Source organism: Camelina sativa, chromosome 14 (assembly GCF_030686135.1).
Source record: "Camelina sativa cultivar CO46 ecotype springtype chromosome 14, ASM3068613v1".
Classification (NCBI taxonomy): Eukaryota; Viridiplantae; Streptophyta; class Magnoliopsida; order Brassicales; family Brassicaceae; genus Camelina; species Camelina sativa.
The window spans coordinates 26,621,892-26,644,171 of record NC_141893.1 but is presented as its reverse complement, the minus strand read 5'-3'; the positions used below and the strand labels follow the sequence as shown (position 1 = coordinate 26,644,171).

The 22,280-nt window shown below is 34.0% G+C and overlaps 1 protein-coding gene and 1 long non-coding RNA gene across 3 annotated transcripts; one reads left to right on the top strand and one right to left on the bottom strand.

Annotated features, from left to right (window-relative positions):
- Nucleotides 1-1,218: 1,218 nt before the first annotated feature.
- Nucleotides 1,219-5,204, top strand: LOC104742251 (putative protein phosphatase 2C 12). Of its 2 annotated transcripts, none has more exons than XM_010463235.3 (10): nt 1,219-1,688; nt 2,190-2,472; nt 2,634-2,805; nt 2,969-3,122; nt 3,221-3,284; nt 3,581-3,688; nt 3,817-3,942; nt 4,024-4,259; nt 4,377-4,579; nt 4,698-5,204. In XM_010463235.3, the coding sequence occupies exons 2-10, from the start codon at nt 2,275-2,277 to the stop codon at nt 4,721-4,723; spliced, it is 1,287 nt and encodes a 428-aa protein (XP_010461537.2). In that variant the 5' UTR covers nt 1,219-1,688; nt 2,190-2,274; the 3' UTR covers nt 4,724-5,204. The 2 variants fall into 2 exon arrangements, with proteins under 2 accessions (XP_010461537.2, XP_087340590.1); XM_087484464.1 differs by having other exon boundaries at nt 1,390-1,720.
- Nucleotides 5,205-5,241: 37 nt separating this feature from the next.
- LOC147928666 (uncharacterized) lies at nt 5,242-5,982 on the bottom strand. The gene is made up of 2 exons (XR_015580032.1): nt 5,616-5,982; nt 5,242-5,502 (listed from the first exon to the last, which is right to left on the bottom strand). It is a non-coding gene; the product is annotated as an uncharacterized LOC147928666 (long non-coding RNA).
- Nucleotides 5,983-22,280: the final 16,298 nt, after the last annotated feature.

The window sequence follows — 22,280 nt, the reverse complement described above, 5'->3', positions numbered from 1 at the left end:
ACCGACCCAAACCCGGTAGTACCCAAACCGAACCGAACCCATATATCTAAAAATACCCAATGGATTCTATTTTTCTAAACCCGTTTACCCGACTCCGAACGGATAATACCCAACCCGAATGGGTTACCCAAATGTCCAGCCCTATGTGAAACTAGTCTACGTTTAATATTTGACCTATCTTTTTTTTTTGAGAAAAATATTTGACCTATCTTATTATATAAAGCTTGATGTAAAAGTTGTTCAATAAGATCGTAACACGTGTTAACATAATTATTATTTTTAACCATTTTTAATATATTGAATGACAATTATAAGAAAATAATAAAATTTAAACAACTTTAAAATTTAGAAAAGATCATTATGAGGAAATTATAATATTTTTTACCTATTTTAATTTTAAGTTGCTCATTTTACAAGAAAAATGATTACTTTTATATAAGATAACAAAAGATTGTGAAAATTATATAACTAATTATCGTTTCTAAAAAAATGTAATACTCACTTTTCTCACTTTTCTATAAAGAAAAAGATTGTTGAAGTAAAAAAAATAAAATAAAAATAGATCGTCTCATTTTTTTTACCAATCAAATAATTTATTCTTTTTTTTTGAACAAATCAAATAATTTATTCAAAAAGACTACTATTGTAATATATAAGATAGGAGTATGTAAAATTAACATATGTGTTTTTGTAACTATAAAAATGTTAAAGTGAAGAGACATATAATAGATTATTAATGTGTTCATAAAGACAATTTGTTGATAGTAGTAAAGACTAAATAATATATTCTAACAGATATTTGTGTGTACAAATATACTTTTAGTGATAATGTATATAGTAGATTTGTTAATTGATATATATTAGTATATTATAGTAAAAAAATAAACAACTATTTTCTACAACTGGAAGTTTATCTCTTTACTTTTAAACATTGTTTTACTTATGAAAATAATTAAATATATATTCTTTGTTAAATTTAATTTAATTTTAATAACTTTGATTTCCAAACTTGAAAACTATTTTATATATGACATTTCAGATTGTACATAAAATCTATGGTAATTGAAAACTTGAAAAGCATCTCTCCAGAAAATAAAATTCAAATTCGAGTACACTAACCCATATAGAAACTCGCATATCGGACGGATCCTAATCGACGGGATCAGATTAGTAATAATTATAAACCATAACACAAAATAGAGTAACATTTCAAGATCCAGGTCTTTTTTAGTACCAAATCTAAAATGTGTACACGTATATGGGTTGAATTTTGTGTGGGTTCATAAATCCGAGATTTAGGGGGTTAAGCCAGGTCGACCACGTGAAGAACTGAAAACGACAGCGTTTCAATTAGCGCCGAATAAAAACACATACAGTGCTTATTGCTGCGAGAACGGCGGAAGATTTTTTTTTTCTTTCTTGATTAAAAAAAAATCATAAAAAAACAAATAAAAAAAGAAACAGAGAAGAAAGAGACCTCACCCTTCCTCTCTTTGCGCGTTTTCTCTAATCTCTCTCTTCTCCCTTCTCTCTCTCTCTTACGGCTGCTGAAACCATGGCATTTCTCACCATCGCCGGGATCCGTGATTCTCGATCGGAGGATGAATCGTCAGCTTCTTCGTCTCTCTTCGCGTAATCTTCATTCTCCATTCTCCAAATCGCCGCCTGATTGCAACAAAATCCAAATCGTAAACGCTTCTCTTTAATCTCCCCCCCATTGGTATCGTTTCCTTCGCACGATGTGATCGTTACCGAGATTCTTAGATTCTTTGGAGTTTATCGCTTCTTTCGTTGAAACAATCTGCTTTCCTCATTTTCAGATCATCCGTTTGCGTTTGATTTTTTTTTGTGCTCATCCTCGATTTTTTTGTTTTTACTGGATTCATCCGCGAAGGAACATTTCGAAGACGCGTTCTGATTTTTGTGTTTATTATTTTTATTTATTTTTTAATTTGGTTTGAAGATCTAATTTGATGTTTTCGATAATTTCAGCGTTTTCGAGTTTTTGATCCAGTAATGTGGATCGCAATTTTTTAGAAGCATCTGTTGAATCTGTAGGTTTCAATATGGAATAACTTGGAAACCAAGTTTTAAGATCGTTTCAGGAATTGTTTATCAGAGTTATACTGAATTCAAGAGGTTGTGATTATTGAATTGTTTTTTTTTTTTTTTTTTTTTTGGTGTATCAGGTTTCTGTATGATGGTGAAGAACTAGAGGAAGTATTTTAGTCTGAGTTTCTGATTTTGTTTTCGTAAGCTTAGAGGGGGAAGACAATGTCAACGAAGGGAGAGCATCATACAGTTCCGCTTTCTGTATTGCTAAAGCGTGAATCAGCCAACGAAAAGATAGACAATCCTGAACTTATACACGGCCAGGCTAACCAAAGCAAGAAAGGAGAGGATTTTACACTTGTTAAGACAGAGTGTCAACGGGTCATGGGAGATGGCGTTACTACCTTCTCAGTTTATGGGGTATATTTACTTTATCTTCTTTTCTTGGTACTCTTTTGGACCTTACTATGTTTTGATTGATTGCATATTGTGTGTAATAATGTGATTGACATGCCATCGTAATCTATTTAATTCTTTGGTATTGATATTTGTAGTTGATATATTAAATCGTATTATTGCAGCTTTTTGATGGACACAATGGTTCTGCAGCAGCTATCTACACTAAGGAGAACCTTCTGAACAATGTTTTAGCTGCAATACCCTCTGATCTTAACAGAGATGAGTGGGTTGCGGCACTTCCTAGGGCTTTGGTTGCAGGATTTGTGAAAACTGATAAAGATTTCCAGGAAAGAGGTATGAACTCTGTATTATTGTGTAACTAGATTATTTTGGTTATCAATGAAAGCCCCTGTGATGTGATTGAAGTCTCAAAATGTGAACTTGTCGGTGTCTTTATAGTCTTATATCATCCTGGTAAAGGCTGTGTTTGAGGTCTTGTTGTTTTCATGCATTTTAGCAAGGACGTCTGGAACGACAGTAACTTTTGTCATAGTAGAAGGATGGGTGGTGAGTGTTGCATCTGTTGGTGACTCTCGTTGCATACTTGAGCCTGCTGAGGGCGGTGTATATCATTTGTCTGCTGATCATCGTCTTGAAATAAACGAAGAAGAGTAAGCCAGCTTTGTTCATGCTATTCACCCAACTATTGATAAATCTTGATTTTAGTTACAGTAATGACATCACAACATTTTGGTTTTTTTCTTATCAGGCGAGATCGAGTCACTGCAAGTGGTGGTGAAGTTGGTCGGTTAAATACTGGTGGTGGTACTGAGGTAGTTTTCTAGATAATACTCGACTCTTTCTTCTGTGTGGATTCAGTCTTTTGTTATCGTGTACTCCTGATTGTAGTAACGTATAACTAAAAGGTAACTGAGTGCAAACTTCTAGGATGAGGTTTCAGGATTGGATCTTTTTGCCAGACTGTAGCATGAAAACTGTAATATACGTAGCTAATGAACCGTGAGCATCTAGGCTGTCAAATTATAGTAGCTTTGTAGGATGTAACACATTGGAAATATCTTTGTGCTGTCATATTGAAGAACTCTAATAACTAATCTTATTGTTTTAGATTGGTCCTCTTAGATGTTGGCCTGGTGGTCTGTGTCTCTCAAGATCCATTGGAGATCTGGATGTTGGCGAATACATTGTTCCAGTTCCTTATGTCAAGCAAGTCAAGGTTCAAAACTCATTACTAAATCTAATCTTTCTTTTATCTTTGTGCAATTATAGCACTAGCTGACATTCTAAGTATTGAGTTTGTCCTGAGTCCTGACATATATATCTATTTTTATTTTGGTTATGTAGTTGTCTTCAGCTGGTGGTCGACTTATAATCTCAAGTGATGGTGTGTGGGATGCAATATCTGCAGAAGAGGCTCTTGATTGTTGCCGGGGTTTGCCACCTGAATCTTCCGCAGAGCATATTGTTAAAGTATAGTATCTCCGTTGCTTTATTTCTTATATATTCTGTACTTTCCTTTATAGTACCTTGATGTTTCGTTATTTCACACAGGAAGCTGTGGGGAAAAAAGGTCTTCGCGATGATACAACCTGTATTGTTGTTGATATATTGCCACTAGAAAAACCGGCTGCTTCGGTTCCACCTCCGAAAAAGCAAGGGAAAGGAATGCTAAAGTCCATGTTCAAAAGAAAAACATCTGACTCCTCTTCTAATATTGAGAAAGAGTACGCAGAACCTGATGTAGTTGAAGAACTGTTTGAAGAGGGCTCTGCCATGCTTTCAGAAAGGTTTGATTCTCTCAATGTATTTGCGCATATAGTATGAAGTAGAAAATTTTCATATTTGATAACTTCATTTCCATAGACTAATCTTCTTTAACTCTTCTTTTTTGCTGTTTATTGCAGATTAGATACAAAGTACCCGCTTTGCAATATGTTTAAGTTGTTCATGTGTGCTGTGTGTCAAGTAGAAGTGAAACCTGGAGAAGGTGTCTCAATCCATGCAGGATCGGATAATTGCCGTAAGCTTCGTCCGTGGGATGGTCCATTCCTATGCGCAAGTTGCCAAGATAAGAAAGACGCAATGGAAGGAAAAAGATCATCGGGAGGTACCTACCACTTAGATTTACGTCTTGATTCCCTCCAAATTTACTGCAATCGACTAAGAATTTGGCTGTGGATTTTTTTTTTCGAAAGCTAATTGTAACCTTTTTGGGATATATGCAGATAGACATAGTAGTGAGAGCGACTAGCCAGCAATCTACAATTTATTGGCAAAGCAACTAACAAAACAGTATTGTGAGTATATTGGAGCGGTTCGAGGAATCATCTGGTCGTAATTTGTCACCCAGAGATATAAGTTCCTTGATCAACCACCACCATTCTTACCATTCTCCAGCAGACTCCAAAAGCAGTTTATTTTATTCTTTGATATGGCTCCCACTTCACGACAACTTGGGTTCAATGTAATCCAGACATCAAACTTGTTTCAAAGTAGAGGTAATTCATAAGTTCTTTCCATTTTTTCTTTCTCTCTTCATTTGTGATCACTCTGCTTTTTGTCTTTCAAAATGAGTAGAACTAACTACGAGAGACGGTAGCTTTATTACTTCTGTTGAAAATGTTGAGTCGTTTAGGGAGGGGTAAAGAAAGATATGCGAGTCTGTGTGCAATTATTTCAATGTATAAACCAAAGAAAATATTCTGGAAAGAAGCAAATCATTTTTCATGTAACTTTAATTATATCTTTCTTTGTCTTCTTCGCTCATAATTTTTTAATATAATTAAATGTCTTATTTTAATATCCAATTATTTTAAATTTAAATAAAAATACACCAAATAATTAAAATGTATTATTTTCATATCTACAATTTAAAAAAAATCAAAATTCTAATTTTATCTCAATTATCTAATTAATTATTAAAATTTTAATATAAAACTCTCGATTTTCTATTAATCATATCAAACCGAAATTAACATCGGTTATCTATTTCTTTCCCTCTTCTTCTTCATCGAGGATATCCTCCTGTTTCTACAAATTTTCTAAAGAGATCAAAAGGTAATTCAAAAAGAAAAACATAAACAAACCAAAAATTAAAAAAACTAAAAAGCAAAATTGCAAGATATGAAATCGGATGAAGTCACCTTGATAGTTGCAAGCTGTGAAGAGGATAGAAGCAGTCTCATCACCAACGAGACACTTAGAGATCTGGGCAGGTCGGAGATGAGAGGAAGAAGCACCACCAGGCTTATGACAGTCAAAGTGTGGCCACTTGTTCTTGCTTTTAGCTGATCCACCTTCACGAACACCGGTTTCCTCTTCTCCTGCGGCGTCTGCTGCTGTGGCTGGTTACGAGACGGAGGCGGCGGGTTTCTTCCTTGTCGCCGCGGCGGAAGCGGTCCGTTTTTTTGCCATGGTCTGTGCTGGAAATTATCGTTGATGGTGTTTGACGCTATTGGGACTGAGGTAAAATCTCGAGACAACAAAATCTCTTTCTTCTTCGATCTCTTTAGAGATTTTGTTCAAAAGGGAGACGAAAAAGAAAGAAATAAATAGATAACTAGGATTAATCCCGGTTTGATATAGTTAATAAAAAATCGAAAATTTTATATTAAAAATTAATAATTAATTATATAATCGGGATAAAATTGGAATTTCAATTTTGTTGAAAAATCGTGGGTATGAAAATAACAACACTTATTATTTTAGGTTTTAAACGACACGTTTTAATTATATAGTGTATTTTTATTCCAATCTAAAACAATTAGGTATTAAACGTCCAAATAAAAATAATTTCGAGTTTTTTTTTTTCATTTTTCTCTTTGAAAATCATAGACGGAGAACCATTTACATTTGTTTTTACCATCTACAACCATATTGAAAACTGCTAAATGGGTAAACTAATTATTTTTTTCTCCCTGTTGGTTAGACTTAGGCTTTGAATGGGGAGTGGGAAAATGAGTGGTTCTTCAGTCCAAGTTATCTACTTATGTGTTCCCATTCAGCAACTGCAAAAACAAAAACAAAAAAAAAGTGAAGAGAATAGATATGGGGGTGTTTCAAGTGGTCCAATAGTACAAATTATTGTCAAAAAAAATAATAATACAAACTTCACATGTTGGACAATGACGAAGAGAATGCAAATTTTTTTTCCTATAAATCTAATACTTCACATCTTTCTTCATCACAACAACAACAAAAAAAAAAAAAAGATTCCAAGCTTCTTCTAGTGAAGCTGTAAGAGTGTAAGGTATATATTTTATTTTTATGTTATAATGTTTATATTAAATTTATATTATGTTATGAAATTTAATTAAATTAATAATTATGTTGATGTAGTTAGTTTTATTTAGTAAATGAAAAGTTTCATACCTTTATGCTTTTGATTAAGTTAGTTATAATGTTAATTAATCATAATATTGGGATGTTTTTAGTTATTAATTAATAAGGAAATCAATAGAATTAAAAACTTTTATACATGGCTCATAACCTGTAATTTATATATATTTTAAAAGTATCTCTATATATGTAAACGTAAATTTAAGTTTTTATAATTATTTGAAAAGTATATATGTTAATTTCCCTTACATAAACATACATACATTATAATAATCAAGTATATTGTTTAATTTAACTAAGTTAATAGTAATGCTGTTGTAGTTAATTTTTTTTACTTATGTGAAAGAAATGCTAGTGAATTTTTTAATACTATATATCATGTTTTGTAATTATGTTTTTATTTTATAACATAGAGATTTAACAGGTTTGTAATTAATTTTTTATTTTATAAAATAGAGATCTAAGTATGTTAATAAGACAATATTATGAATAAAAGTTTAATAGCAAATAAGGTTTGTAAACTTTTAGCGAGGAAAAGTTATAATTGTATATGTATAATATTTTTATGTTTTTGACTAAGGTTTATAATTGTATATGTATAATATTATAAATGTTTATACCATCGACATATATTATATATACACACAATTATATAAGATTTATGATTAATGTCTACACACTAATGTAATACAAAATTATAAAAAACTCGAATTTAGTATGTAAAAATAATTAATATTCATATAATACAATAGTTTAATAAATTTTTGTCATATATAACTAAAATATATACTGATTATAGTAAACTAATTTTTTTACAACTGTAGATATGACATTTAATCGTCGACGAAACACAAATTCTTCCGTACAAGCAGGTGAAAAATTTCCAACCGAAACATCAGCACAGGTAAAATATTTTATCTTAATTTGTTTAAATATAGTTTTTTTTATAATTACGTGAATATATATTAATTTGTTCTCAAAAAAAATACTGTAGAATGGAGCCAATTTCAAATGGACTCCTAGCAGTCTTTTTAGATTACTTGAGTTATATGATCAAGCAGCTGCGATGAATAATTGTCGTATAAAAGATCCCACTCCTTTTGCAAAACAGTTTATGGTTGAAAAGTTTAACTAAGAGTTCGATTTAGAAATAAATTATAAGTTTTTCTATGATAATATGTGATATTTTTTATAATGTGTAAAGAAACATTTAAAATACATTTATATATATATATATATATATATATGAAATTAGTAATCTTAATTATAGTTATATAGGAAATTAAAATCCTCTATTAGGCAAAATTTAACTATCCAATCATCACAATAATTCATTATGCGCTTTTTAATTCTGCTCTTACTAATCCTGCAAAATATTTTCTACAGCTTAATTTTATATTCTGCCATTATTCAACTATGTAGTGTTACCAATCGAAGTCTATGTCTTGGAGCAAGAGAATGGCAATTTAGTAAATGCATAGTATGACTTCGACAACTAAGTTTCTGCTCTAATTGATGATGTCTGCTAAGGAAAAAACGAGGAGGAACGTTCTTATATTGTTTTACTCTTTAAAAATAATATTTGATATAATTTCTTATTATTCCCAAATCTTTTACCATTTTAAAAATAGATTCAATATGTGACTATGGTCTTTGTTTATGTAAATATGTGACTTGTGTGATTTTTTTTTTCATGTTTGTTTTGTGTGATTCGTGGTTACTATTGTTTGTGATGGCCTCTAGGAAAGTCTTGGCCGCATTGGAGGCGGTGGAAAGCGAAGAGAAAACCTTCAGCGTCGAGGAGAACAATGCTGCAGGGTTGGTGTCGATCGACACTAGGAGGTAGTCTTATAATGGATTGGATATCCAAAGGTTTTTAGGTTATCTGGATCCGAATCCGGTTTCGACGGATTTGTAATTTTTATATCCGAATTTGTTTCTATGTACACCGGATATCCGAAGTTTGGGTACCGATTAAAAATCCATATCTCCCCCAGATATCTAGATCCGTCACTGACCACTATCAAACAACCGATGGACGAGCTTTGAACATTGTCAGCTACAAACTGAGGGAATCCACCATGATTAATTACTGGAAACAACCCAGATCCACCATGAAAAGGTAATTCTAGTGGCTCCGAGGGGAAGGAGAGGGGAGGACGAGATGGTGGTTGAAGACGATTTGATGGTGCTTTGGTGGAGTTGATCTTTTTCGTGGCTGTCGAAAAGAGGAGTCGATGAAGACAAGGTTTGGGGATTAGGGTTTTTTTAGTTGGGCCAAGAATTAACACATTTTTGGGTTTATGTATAGCCCAATAAGTCATATTATAAAACATTGGATATTATTATCAGATTTGGACAACCGATAACATTTTTTATTATTATCCGTATCCGATGGATATCTGCGTTTACCAGATTTTTATTCCAGGCCTACCAGGAGGATGTCGTCAACAGAAATGCATGATGAGGTGAGTGATTTGGTGACTGTCGGTCGACACCAGCTAGGATTTTCGAGTTATCGAGGTGGGGTGACGGTGAACACCAAGAGAGTGTCAGTTGACACCAGCTAAGCAGTGTCGCTTGACACCAACACTCAGAATGTGGCTGAATGCTTGTTCTCTTCCTGGTTTTATTTATGATTATTGTTTGACGGATGTGTAGATCTTACTGATTGTGTGTATAGGTCATTAGATGGGAGGATTGTTTCACTGGTTATTTGTGATAATACTCATGCATCTCAACTGTTGTTTGTAGGGTAGATAAAGACAAAGTGTGACAGTAGAATCAAGGCAGTTAAAAGTAGGATGTTCTAGTGACTCGTTTGGTTTTTGTCTGGATTCTGTTAGGTTGTTAGAGTTGGGTCACTAGAATGGTGCTAGGATGTTGGTTCATTCTTTTATGACTTTGTTTACGTTATGTTATTGACAATATTGTTTATTTATTTATTTGATTATTGGTTATTGGATTAATGGTATTGGTTTATCTTATTTGTTGTTGTTTGAATGAAGTTAGTTGTTAGTGAGTATGAGATCACTAGTAATATTGTTTTTAAAAAATGGGTCGAGTTGTATCAATTTAGTATCAGAGCCCGTACAGGTCTAGGTACGGGTTCGTTTGTGTGCTTTGTGCGTTGATGTTTGGGTTTCATGCTTGATTGATTGTGTGGGTTAGTAAATTGTGTGTGTCATGGGGTCCTAGAACATCATCTTCGATACTTTGATGTGATTCCACTGTAAGTTGTGTTCCTTGTGTGGTTTGAATTGCTTTTGGTTCTTAGCCTTCTGTTCTTGGTAGTGCAGATGGTTAGAGGTGTTGGAGTTGATGGTCGTGTTATAGGTCGTGGGTGTGGTCATGGTCGATGTAACGCTCGTGAATCAAAATCTCAGTTTGTGATGTGCGTGGTCGATGTAACGCTCGTGAATCAAAATCTCAGTTTGTGATGTGCATCAATCGACGTAAGGTACACTTTTGTGGGACAACTTAAGTTAAACGCACATGTTGTTGCGTTTTGGGTATTGGAAGCCCTAGGGGTCGAGTATAAAAGGTTATTTCGATGGCCTTGGCCGAGTTTGGTCACTTATTTGGTCTGAAAAAGAGAGAAAACTTCCAGAGAGTTCATGTGAACGTTCTTGTGGAGCTCTAAGCTGTTTCTTGTGAGATCTGTCCGTGGGAGTGGAGATCGAAGGCTGAGGATGTGAGGGGAGCTTGCTAGGTGTCTATTTTCATGGGTTTAGAATCAGTTTCTTCTTTCTCAAACGTGAGTGCGTGACCATGGCTTATCTAAGCGTTTAGATGTGTGTTTTGTGAGTGTTTAGGGTGATTGATGCATGTTTGCTTGAGTTTTTGTGGTTTTCATGGTGGTTGTGGCCTGTGGAGGTCGGATTTGGCATCATGGAGCCGAGATGAGACAGAGGAGATCACGTTCATCAATACTTCGCACGACTGCATCGATCGATGCAATGAGTGTATCGGTCGACGCAGTTAGGGATTTGACCGAGATGCGAGAAATTTCATTGGTCGATGCAAGGAGTGCATCCCTCAACGCAAGTGCGAAGAGTCGTCGCGTGTGTTCAAAGTTTTTTGGTTTCCTGCTTTTATGTACTGTTTTTTTTTTGTCTATTCACTTGTGTATATAGCCCAGAAGATGTGAGGATCACCTCACAAAATACTTTTGATAATACTCATGCATCTCAATTGTTGTTTGTGGTGTAGGTAAAGACAAAGTGTTATCGTGTAATAAAGACAATGAAAAAAAGGATGTTCTAGAGGCTCAACTATTTTGTTCTATGCTGTTGTTAGGTTGCTAGTATGGAATGATGTGGTCTAGAACTGTTCTTTTGGTTGTTGGTTCATTGTTCTATGACTTGGTTTAAGTTATTGGCGTTGTTGGATAGGTGTTATTGTTCTATTTGTGATTGGTTATTTAATTTATTGGTTAAATATTTTTTTATTTTTACTGTTTGATTTGAATATTGTTAAGTTGTCAGTGAGTATTAGACTACTAGATAATTATAAAATTAAAAACAAAAAAATAGATCGGATCGTTTCAGTTAGAGACAGGTTCCCAAGGCCAGTGAGACTGTAGCCTAGAGCATGGAGCAGGTGGCAGAGTTGCAGACTGATCTAGGAGGGCTTGGTGGCTAGGCCGGTGGTAGGTTTTTTAAAATGTGATTAGATTTTAGATTTTATAAGTAAATAAAATTATATGTCGGTTTAAGTTTACAAAGAATATTAGGAGTTTACATTTTACAATTAAAGGAAATTATATATCAGTTTGGATTTACAAATTAGTAGTTTTGAGTTTAGATATTACAACTAAAAGAAATATATCGGTTTGGGTTTATAAAAGAGTGGTTAGGGTTTAGATTTTACAATTAAAAGAAATTATATGTCGGTTTGGGTTTATGTAACATCGGCGAACCAAATTAGACGGTTTACAGATGTGTGTCAATCGACACTAACATTTTTTAGTTCGATTGGTTTGTTTTAAAACGTCGAATTGAACTAATTTGGTTTAAGAAAAAACTTAAACTGAGGTATTTAAGCTGGAATTCGAGTTTAGGGTTTACACATCCGCTCAGTTGTTGTTCCTGAGAGAAAAAGAAGAGAGAAAAAGTGTCTAAGGTGTTTTTGGAGAGTTTTTCGCTTTGTTTGAGAGATCTGTTCTTGTGGAGTGGAATCTGGGGATACGAACGTGATAGAAGCTAGGAGGTTGTATTTGTCGGTTCTTAGTTAGAAACTTCCTGCTAAAGAGGTGAGTGCATGACCATGGCTGATCTAAGCTTGAGAATTCTTTGTCTTTTGTGTTCTAAGTGTGATTGATTAGTTTCCTTGCTTGCTTGTGTTGTTTTCGTGTTCCCAATTATATTTTGCGGCTTCTGGGTGAGCCTCGACCACATTGGAGGCGTTGGGAGTCGGAGATCTGTGTTGGATTTTGCAAGAAAATGATGCTAGCATATGTGTTGATCGACACGAAGAGTGTGTCGGTCGACACAAATGTGAGGACGACACGAGAAACCTAACGAGCATCGATCGAAGCATGTGGAGGTGTTGGTCGATGAAATTAGGTTTTTTGGGAAATGTCGAGCATGTGTCGTACGACACAAGGAATGTATTGGTTGACACCATCCTTGCCAGTGTTGATCGAAACGAGGAGTGTGTCGGGCAACACAAACCTCTCAGCAGGCGGCTGATACTTGCTTTCCTGGTTTGGTTGTGTTGTTTGTTGTGTGTTGAACATTGAATTCTCAATTTCTTGTGTGTATAGACCATTAGATGGGAGGATTTCCTCATTAAGTATTTGTGAAAATACTCATGCGTCTCAATTGTTGTTTGTGATGCAGTTAAAAAAAATGTGATCGTGGAATCAAGGGAATGAGTTGTGTGTTTTATGCTACTGTTAGGTTGCTAGAATGGAACATTATTGTGTAGAACAATTGCCTAGGTTGCTGATTATTTGATTCATGATGTTTGCTTCAGAATTGTCGAATTAGGATTTGTTGGATGATTTAATATTGATTATTTAGTTTATTGGATTATTGTTGGTTAATTGATGGTTATTTCTGCTGTTTGTTTTGAATGTTGTCAGGATGTTAGTGAGTATGAATGACTAGTTATTTATTATATTAAAACACACAAAAAGTGTCGGATCGTTTCAGTTTATATTATACTAGCTAGTTATTGGGTCGGGTCATTTCAGTTTACAAAGAGTGGTTTGGGTTTAGATTTTTTAGTTAAGCAAAATTATATTTCGGTTTGGGTTTATAAAAGAATGGTCAGAGTTTAGAGTTTATAATTAAAAAATTCTAAATAATGTTAGGATTTATGAATTTGAAATTCATATTTATGTTTTTTATTTATTTATTAAAATACAATATGTTTTGCAATTGCTTTCATTATTTAGATAATATTAGGTTTTAAACCACGCTACGCGCGGATTTATTTGACATATTTAGATAAAATTATATAGAATTAAAGATAGTTATGAAATATTATTTTTTAAAAACATTAAATTACTATTAAGGCAATAATTTTATTTCAAGTACCCAATTAAATAAATATGAAAATCTGTTGTGTTTAAGAATCAAATATGATCAAAAGAATCTAGAACCAATTTTACTTTCTAATATTCAATTGAACGTCACTACTTATGTCTTCTTGTTTTTTCATTTAATCTGCATAATCTTTCTTGTCATCTTCGTTATATTCTTATTCTTCCTCTTCCCCGCTTCCATCCACTGAATAATCATTCAAAACCTTTTTGTTTTAAAGTAAACACAACTTCTTCTCAGCAAAACTCTAAAACCAAAATCATTGCCTTATTCTCGTAAGATTTTTGCAATTCATGAAAACCAACATAGCCACACAAGTACTAAGTATCGATTGATACTTTTACCTATATACTTGGTTTTAGATCTCGATACTTTTACCTATATACTTGGTTTTAGATGTACACATATTAAAACTTCTTTAAACCAAGAATCAATGATAGTTATGAAATATTATCTTATAAAACTTTAAATTACTATTAACGCAATTAATGCAACAATTTTATTTCAAATACATAATTTAAATATATATAAAAATTAATTGTATTTAAAAATCAAATCTGATCAAAAGAATCATGAACCAATTTTGTTTTCTCATATTCAATTTTTCTTCATGTTTTTTTATTTGCTCTTCATATTATTTTTTTTCATCTTTATTGTCAATTTTGCATGGTAGTTGTCATTGTTACTTTCATCGTCTACCTTTATACTCTTATTTTTCCTCTTCCTCTTTTATCTCCTCGCTTTCTTCCACTGGATAATCATTCAAGTCCCTTTTGTTTTAAACTGCCACACAAATTACTTTTTTTTTAGAGAATTTGTTAGAAATATCTTTTTTGATATACCCTTTTTCAAAAATACCTCTTTTTAATGACATTTTACCCTTACATAAAAAAATTTAAATCAATAAAATGAAAAAATAAATTTTCCCGCAAAAACAATTTCTGACATATTTTCCCGCCAAAAAATTTTCAAAAAAAAATTCCCACAAAAAACAATGTTTATCAAAAAAATATTGACAAAAAATTTCGACAAAAAAAATTTGCCACAAAAAAAAATTTACAAGACTTTTATAAGGTTTTTAAAAGGTTCACAAGGTTTTTATAAGGTTATTAAAAGGATTTTAGAACGTTTTAAAAACCTTTTAAAAGCCTTATAAAAAACCTTATTAAAAAACCTTTTAAAAAACTTTTAGAATCTTTTAAAAACCTTTTAAAAACGTTTACAAGCTTTTAAAAGGTTTTTTATAAGGTATAAATTTCAAAATTTTGGTGAGAAAATCCAATTTCGTAATTTTGGCCGCAATTTTTTTTTGTTTTCATTTTTTGGCGAGAAATTTTTTTGATTTTGGCAGAAAAAATAATTTTTGGCGGGAAATTTTTTCGATTTTGATGGTTGTTTTGATTTTGGCGGAAAAAATATTTTTTGGCAGGAAATTTTGATAATTGTACATTCTCGCTATCACTCAAAAAAAGGTAATTTGATAATTTTCTACATAAATATGGGTAGTTTTAAAAATTGTTAACATGAAGTGATATTTTAAAAAAGGAGCATGGAAAAAAGAGTATTTTTGAGAATGCCCATTTTTTTTATTCTCAGCAAATTCCAACACCAAACTCATAGTCTACTTTCTCGTAAGATTTGTGCAATTCATGAAAACCAACATAGCCACCATTTGTACTTAGTTATTGATTGACAATTTCACCCATATACTCAGTTTTAGATCCACACATACACAAAACTTCTCAACCCAATAATGATACTTCAATATTTATAGAGTTTAAATATGTATAGTATTTTAAAAATTCTATGGAGTTTAAGTATTTATAATATTTTTAAACATTTTATAAAGTTTAAATAATTATATATAATCTCTGAATCTTTTAAGAGTTTCAATATCTATAATATTATAAACTTTTTAAAATTTAAAAATTATGATATTATAAACTTTTTAAAATTTAAAAATTATGATATTTTAAAACTTTTTAAAGCTAAAAACTTTTTAAAAATTTGATATTTATAATATTTTAAATAAACTTTCATGTTCATTCGTAGTTGGAAGCATATCCTTATTTATAATGGTTCTGAAACATTTTCCAAGACTTTTCTAACAGATATGGGACATTGTACATATTTTGTTTATTTACATATATTAAACTTTTCTTTCTTAAAAAAAATCTTAATAAGATAAAAAAATTATCATATTTTTCAAAAATGTTAAATAATAAAGTGATTAATCATGATTGGTTGTTCAAAATCGTATATTAACATAAGATGGGAACCAAATCAAAGTTCCACGAATAACATTTATGTTAGCCAAAATATAAACAGAGAAAGCAGAAGGTTTTCCCCAAAAAAAAAAAATAGTGTCGTAGGATCGGTTCGAACACAGTTCTGCTGGTTGCAAAATTTACATGTTACCACTACACTACTTAAATATAATCAAATGTGGAAGGTGAACAGAATATATATATCTATTCAAAAAGTTTGACTGAAATTGAAAGTTCAACATAATCCAGAAAACGACGTCGTTTCATTATTTCTGTATACGTGGAATCCACGTCAAGGTGACATAACGGAAAGACTAAAACCAAGGCCATTTGAGATTGCTCATACAAATACTTTTATTTAAAATTAATAAAAAAAAAGAGAGAGAAGGAAAAAATAAAAAAACGATTCCTCTTAAAAAAACTTGAGAAACGATTCTCAGAAAAACAACACAGGTGTCAATTATTTAGTAGAACAGATATTAAAAATAGGACAATTCTTGGGTTCACCCCTAGGGGTGAACCTTCTTATTCACCCTCTCTTAGTTAAGGAAACAAATTATTGATTAAGTAAACAAATTCTGTATATAAATTAATATTAAAATTATTAATTCTAAACATTATGGGATATGCATCAATGGGGTTTTGTATTACTTAGGTGACACGTCTGAGGAGTTACTTGAATTTGTGATAGTTTGCTTTGATGTTAGGTCTAAGAAATTCGACTTTATTTACCCAGAAGGCCATTGTGGATTCATTAACTATATGGGAAAGTTAGGTTTGGTTTATTATGATGACTACCGTGATGACGTCGTTGAGTTGCGTTTGTGGGTTCTAGAGGATGCCGAGAAACAGGAATGGTAAAAATATGCCTACACTTTGAGGGATGATAAGTTCTTGGATCATTACGTGCCCCATCGTTGCGGTGACTGCTACGGGTGAAATCGTTTTGTCGATGGCTGATTATAAATCTAAACAACCGTTTTATGTTTTCTACTTCAATCCTGAAAGGAACATTCTTCGGCGTATTGAAATCCAAGGTTTTGGAGATTACCATGAAGCAATCGACAATCCTAGTAGAGTCCACGTCTTTGTAGACGACGTCTTTGTAAAGGATTGTAGTAGACTCTACGCCTATGCAGACCATATAGAAGATCTTAATGTTAATGATTCAAAGCTACTCAAGTCAAAACTCTATGAAGCTATTTATCCGAAGATAGAAGAATTCGTAGAATCAGAATCATCAGACGAAGAATACAATTCTGATGGAGATAGGGTTCTTAAAAACAGGTTCACCCGTTTGGGTCCTCCTTTTCTGTTGGAGAATCACTTCTTTTAGATGGAGCGTCAGTTGATTCAGATGGCTCTGACAGTAAGTCTGGATTGATGCATCATATGACTCCCTCTGGGCAAAGACTGTTGCGTGAAAGTCAGAGACCGGTTCAGCCATCCATCAAAGCTAAAGAGGTACAAGAGTCCTTTAATGTTCGAGGAAAAGGTAACCGTGGCCGTGGAAATCGTGGCCGCGGTAACCGGGGACGTGGCTAGTTGTCCTCCATGATGAACTAAGAAGAATACACAACATCATCAATTAATAATACTCTCCACGAGGTAATGAATATAAAACTGTGGTGGTAGAGTTTGCTGTCACTACATAAAAACAGGCAATTTACGACTACGATTGGCGACTAAACACATAGTCGCCAAATTTGGTGACTATATAACGACTGTTTAACCATTAATTTACAACTACTAAAACTTAGTCGTAAGTTAGTCGGTTTTTACCGACTGAAATGAGTAGTTGGTTCAATAGTCGTTAATTAGCGACAACTTTACGACTGAAAGACAATTTACCGACTGAAATGAGTAGTTGGTTCAATAGTCGTTAATTAGCGACAACTTTACGACTGAAAGACAAGAAAGTAATTTCGTCAGCTAACAGTAGCAAATTTGGCGACTACATGGTGACTACAGCGGCGAGTCGTTAATTTGGCTACTAAAATACGACCACATTTGTTAGTTGGCCATTTGGCGACTACGAACCGACTATTGAGGTGAGTCGTAAACATGTCGGCCAAAAAGAAACATGTTTTATTTGTTTGTGGGGTTAGTAAGCTTTGTTTTGTTGCGACTGTTAGTTTGATTGACTTTACAGTCGTTTTTCAGTCGGTAAGTAGTCGCCAAAAAACTCTATATATACCACACCTTTGTTTCTTATTTCATTCACACCACAAGCAAGAGCATTAATAAGAAACAAATTGAGAGTGAGAAAAAAAAATTGAGAGTGAGAAAAAAAATCAAAAGAGAAAAAAAAACGAGAGTGAGAGATCTTTAATAATGGCGGGAAGTTCTAATTATAGTCACTTCCGGGAGTGGATGTATAAGAGGCTTGATGAAGTGACGGGAAATTTCACGGAAGAGTTCAGCACTGGGGTAGAGGAGTTCATGGCTTTTGCAAATAGTCAGAGTTGATGTTTGTATTAACAATTGTATGATATATTGGAAAGATGACGAAAAGGAAGATAAATGTCTGTTTTGTGGTGCACAAAGATGGAAGCCTCGGGAGGGCCGACGTAGAACCAAAGTACCATATAGTCGTATGTGGTATCTGCCTATTGCTGATAGATTGAAGAGAATGTATCAAAGCCACAAGACTGCATCAGCAATGAGATGGCATTCCGAGCACTAAACAAAGGAGGGAGAAATGAATCATCCTTCTGATGCAGCGGAGTGGAGGTATTTTCAAGAACAAAATCCTCGTTTTGCCGAAGAACCCTATAACGTGTATCTTGGATTATGTACCGATGGGTTCAATCCATTTGGGATGTCTCGAAATCATTCTTTATGGCCTGTGATCTTGACGCCATATAATCTACCCCCTGGTATGTGCATGAATACCGAGTATTTGTTTCTTACAATTCTGAATTCTGGGCCAAATCATCCGCGAGTTTGCATGGACGATACAAAGTCTTTCTATCTACCTAATGGAAGGAAGACATGTTGGTTTAATTGTCACCGGAAATTTCTTCCTAATGGTCATCCTCTTAGGGGGAATAAAAAAGACTTCTTAAAAGGTAAAGACGCTATGAGAGAGTATCCACCTGAGTCTTTGACCGGTGAGCAAATTTACTCTGAGCGATTGAGTGGTGTGAATCCACCAAAAACGAAGGACGTCGGTGGAAATGGTCATGAAAAGAAGATGCCGGGATATGGGAAGCAACACAACTGGCACAAAGAAAGCATATTGTGGCAGCTGCCATACTGGAGGGACCTCAATCTACGACATAATATTGACGTGATGCATACAGAGAATAATTTTTTGGACAACATCATGTATACTCTTATGCGTGTGAAGGGTAAATCAAAAGATACCATCATGTCAAGATTGGATTTAGTGAAGTTCTGTTTTCGGCTACACTTACATCTTGATAGTAGGGGTAAAGCACCTTTCCCGGCATATACATTGACAGACGAAGCCAGAACAAGCTTATTGGAATGTGTGAAACACTCAGTTAAATTCCCAGATGGTTATTCGTCAGACTTAGCTAGTTGTGTTGATATGGAAAATGTAAAGTTTTCAGGCATGAAGAGCCATGATTGCCATGTTTTTATGGAACGGTTACTTCCATTTATCTTTGCAGAACTGCTACACAGGAATGTCCACCTTGCGTTATCAGGTACTCGTTAATTAATAAATCAAAATTGTATTTATTTATGAAGTACTTATATAATTCTTAATGTGATATTGAAGTTTGAATATATCTTGTAGGGGTTAGAGCATTTTTCCGGGACTTATGTTCTAGGACTTTGCATACAAGTCGACTTTAAATTCTAAAACAGAATATAGTTCTAATCCTATGCAACTTGGAAAAGATCTTTCCACCATCCTTTTTGATGTGATGGAGCACCTGCCTATACATCTCCCTTACGAAGCTGAATTAGGAGGTCCTGTCCAATATAGGTGGATGTATCCTTTTGAAAGATTTTTTAAAAAATTGAAAGGAAAAGCAAAGAACAAAAGGTATGCAACATGATCAATTGTTGAATCATATATCAATGACGAGATTGCATACTTCTCAGAGCACTACTTTGCCGAGAACATACAAACAAAATCAAGGTAAATGCTATCAAGATTTGAATTTGAAGAATTTCTGGAGGGGAAAAATTTCTGGAGAATATGTCAACAGTTCAGAGACGACTCTTTTGCAAACCGAAAATGATGATGCTGTATTGATGACTACAATTGAAGATATTGTACTTGACAATTTGGAAGAGGAAGTACACCCAATAAATCTAGATTACGGCGTTGACGATGTGGAACCTGAAGATGAATTCTTGTGTAATTTATCATCTTCGGATGATGAAGAATCAGATGATGAAGAATCCTCCTAATTATGTTTATGTCAAATTTGTGCAATAAATAATATGTAATATATCCTGAATTGGGCTCTAAATAATATGTAATATATATTAAATTTTATGTTTAAAAATATATAAACTAAATTATATGGACTTAAAAGGATTAAATTAAGCCACTGATTAGCGACAAATAAGTGACTAAGTTCAAAATACTTGGGTTTAATTACCACAATTACGCGGTGAACGAGATAATGGACTCCTTAAACAAGCCCAGCCTTTTTAAATAAAATTTTCTGCGTATAAACCAACTACTTAGCGACTGATAAGCGACTATATTGAAACTGTTTAGGCTAATTAAACACGAAATCCATTTACTTGGTCCACTAACGGCCCATTGCATATGACCTAACCCTAATCGTCAACCTAATCTCTAATCATTCTCACCTTTCTTCTTCTTTTTCTTCTTCGCCGTTTTCTCTCTGTAACAACGAAACCCTAATCTTCGCCGTTTTCTCTCTAACAACGTAGATGCCTCTTGTCAAGAAGCCTGGACGCAAGAGAAATGTTGCCCCCAACGCTTGTCTCAGAACTGGTGGCTCTAATCCACCGTCTAAGGTGAGAAGACTCAACCCTCTACCGCCTCAATACAACTTCACTCCGGCGGCTGGAAATCCTACGCCTCAGACGCCTCACGAAGAAGTCCGCGTTTCTCCCCAACTATCCACATCTGCGGCACCGCAGGTCAGAAACTATCCACCACCGCAGGTCCTTTTTCAGAACTCCGTCAATCGAGTTGGTGTAGAGCATCCATCTCGGTCATCAACCGAAGTTATAAACAATCCACCGGTTCAATCGAATCCATTGGAAGATTCTGCGAGATCTCCAAATGCAGCCTCTCACGCTCAAAGTCATCCTTCTTCTCAAGGTCACAACTTCGCAGAGTCAGATCCAGTCTTGCCGGAACTCCAGGAGGACACGTTGAGGGCTCTAAACGCGATACTTATGGTGTCGGACCGTCATAAGTTCACCACCGTCCTCTCTCCGGAACCGAAGCCTGACACGACTTGGTATGTATACTTTTTCATAATTTTACAACCGTGTTCTAGTTAGTTGGTTGATTTTTGTTGTCTGATTGTAGTAAATACTCTTAGGGATTCATGTTTGTTTTTGGTTGGCTTCAGATTGTAGTAAACGACTTAGTGTTTCATGTCTCTTATTGGTCGAAAGATTTACAACCGTGTTCTAGTTAGTTGGTTGATTTTTGTTGTCTGATTGTAGTAAACACTTTAGGGTTTCATGTCTGTTATTGGTTTACATCAGATTGTAGTAAGCGACTTTGTGTTTCATGTATGTTATTGGTCGAAAGACTTACAACCGTGTTCTAGTTAGTTGGTTGTCAAACTGACTTGATTCTTTTGTTATACGAGGTTTACTCGTGATGCTAAATCAGCACTGGATCGGAAGATTACTAAACTTTTTACAAACAAATTTGATGGTCCATACTACAATTGGTCATGTGTGCCTCCAGAGAGACGAGAAAGATACTTCATTGAGTTTGCGGTATAGTTTTATGTTCTGAGGTTTCTTTCATAGATAGGTTTTGATTAAGTTGTTATTCACTAACTTAATTCTATTTTCCTTTTTTCATAGAAAACACACACTTGGGATCCTTTAATAACAGGAACAATGCAAGAGTATTTCTATGATATATGCCAACGACGGATGAAAAACATGGTTAGTGACGTTAGGACTAGTCGAGTGCGACCTAAATGGATCGAGGGTGACCTGTGGAAAATAATGGTTACTCAGTGGGAGACTGAAGAAGCACAAGAAAGGAGTTGAATCTATTCCAAAGCTCGCATGTCAGACCGTAATGGTCTCGGTCCTCACATGCACTTATCTGGGCCAACATCGTATCAACAAGTCAAACAAGGCTTGTTGAGTAACTTATGTTTTCTTCTTACACCTTTGCAACTTAAACTTATGTCTTAACCCTTTTCTTTGTTTTTGTAACATTCCAGGAAGATAAACTTGGGAGACCAGTGAGTCTTGGTGAGGTTTTCAAAGAGACTCATACAAAGCCAGATGGTACGTATGTCGATCGCAAGGCCAAGAAGATCTTTACAACTTATGAGAAAAACTTACAAGCTAAGCTATATGAGATCGAGTCAGATCCTTCACGAGTTCAGGAGCTCACAGCAGAAGATTATACCGCCATCTTTCTTCAGGTAAAGTTACATTTCTCACAATCTATATTTAAAGAGTCTTTAACTTTCATATTCTCTATTTACAGTTT

Coding starts and splice junctions, on each gene's coding strand:
- LOC104742251 (XM_010463235.3), top strand. CDS start 2,275: ATGTCAACGAAGGGAGAGCATCATACAGTTCCGCTTTCTGTATTGCTA. Junction 3,123..3,220: donor CTTGAAATAAACGAAGAAGA/GTAAGCCAGCTT, acceptor TTTTCTTATCAG/GCGAGATCGAGTCACTGCAA. Junction 3,943..4,023: donor CCGCAGAGCATATTGTTAAA/GTATAGTATCTC, acceptor TATTTCACACAG/GAAGCTGTGGGGAAAAAAGG.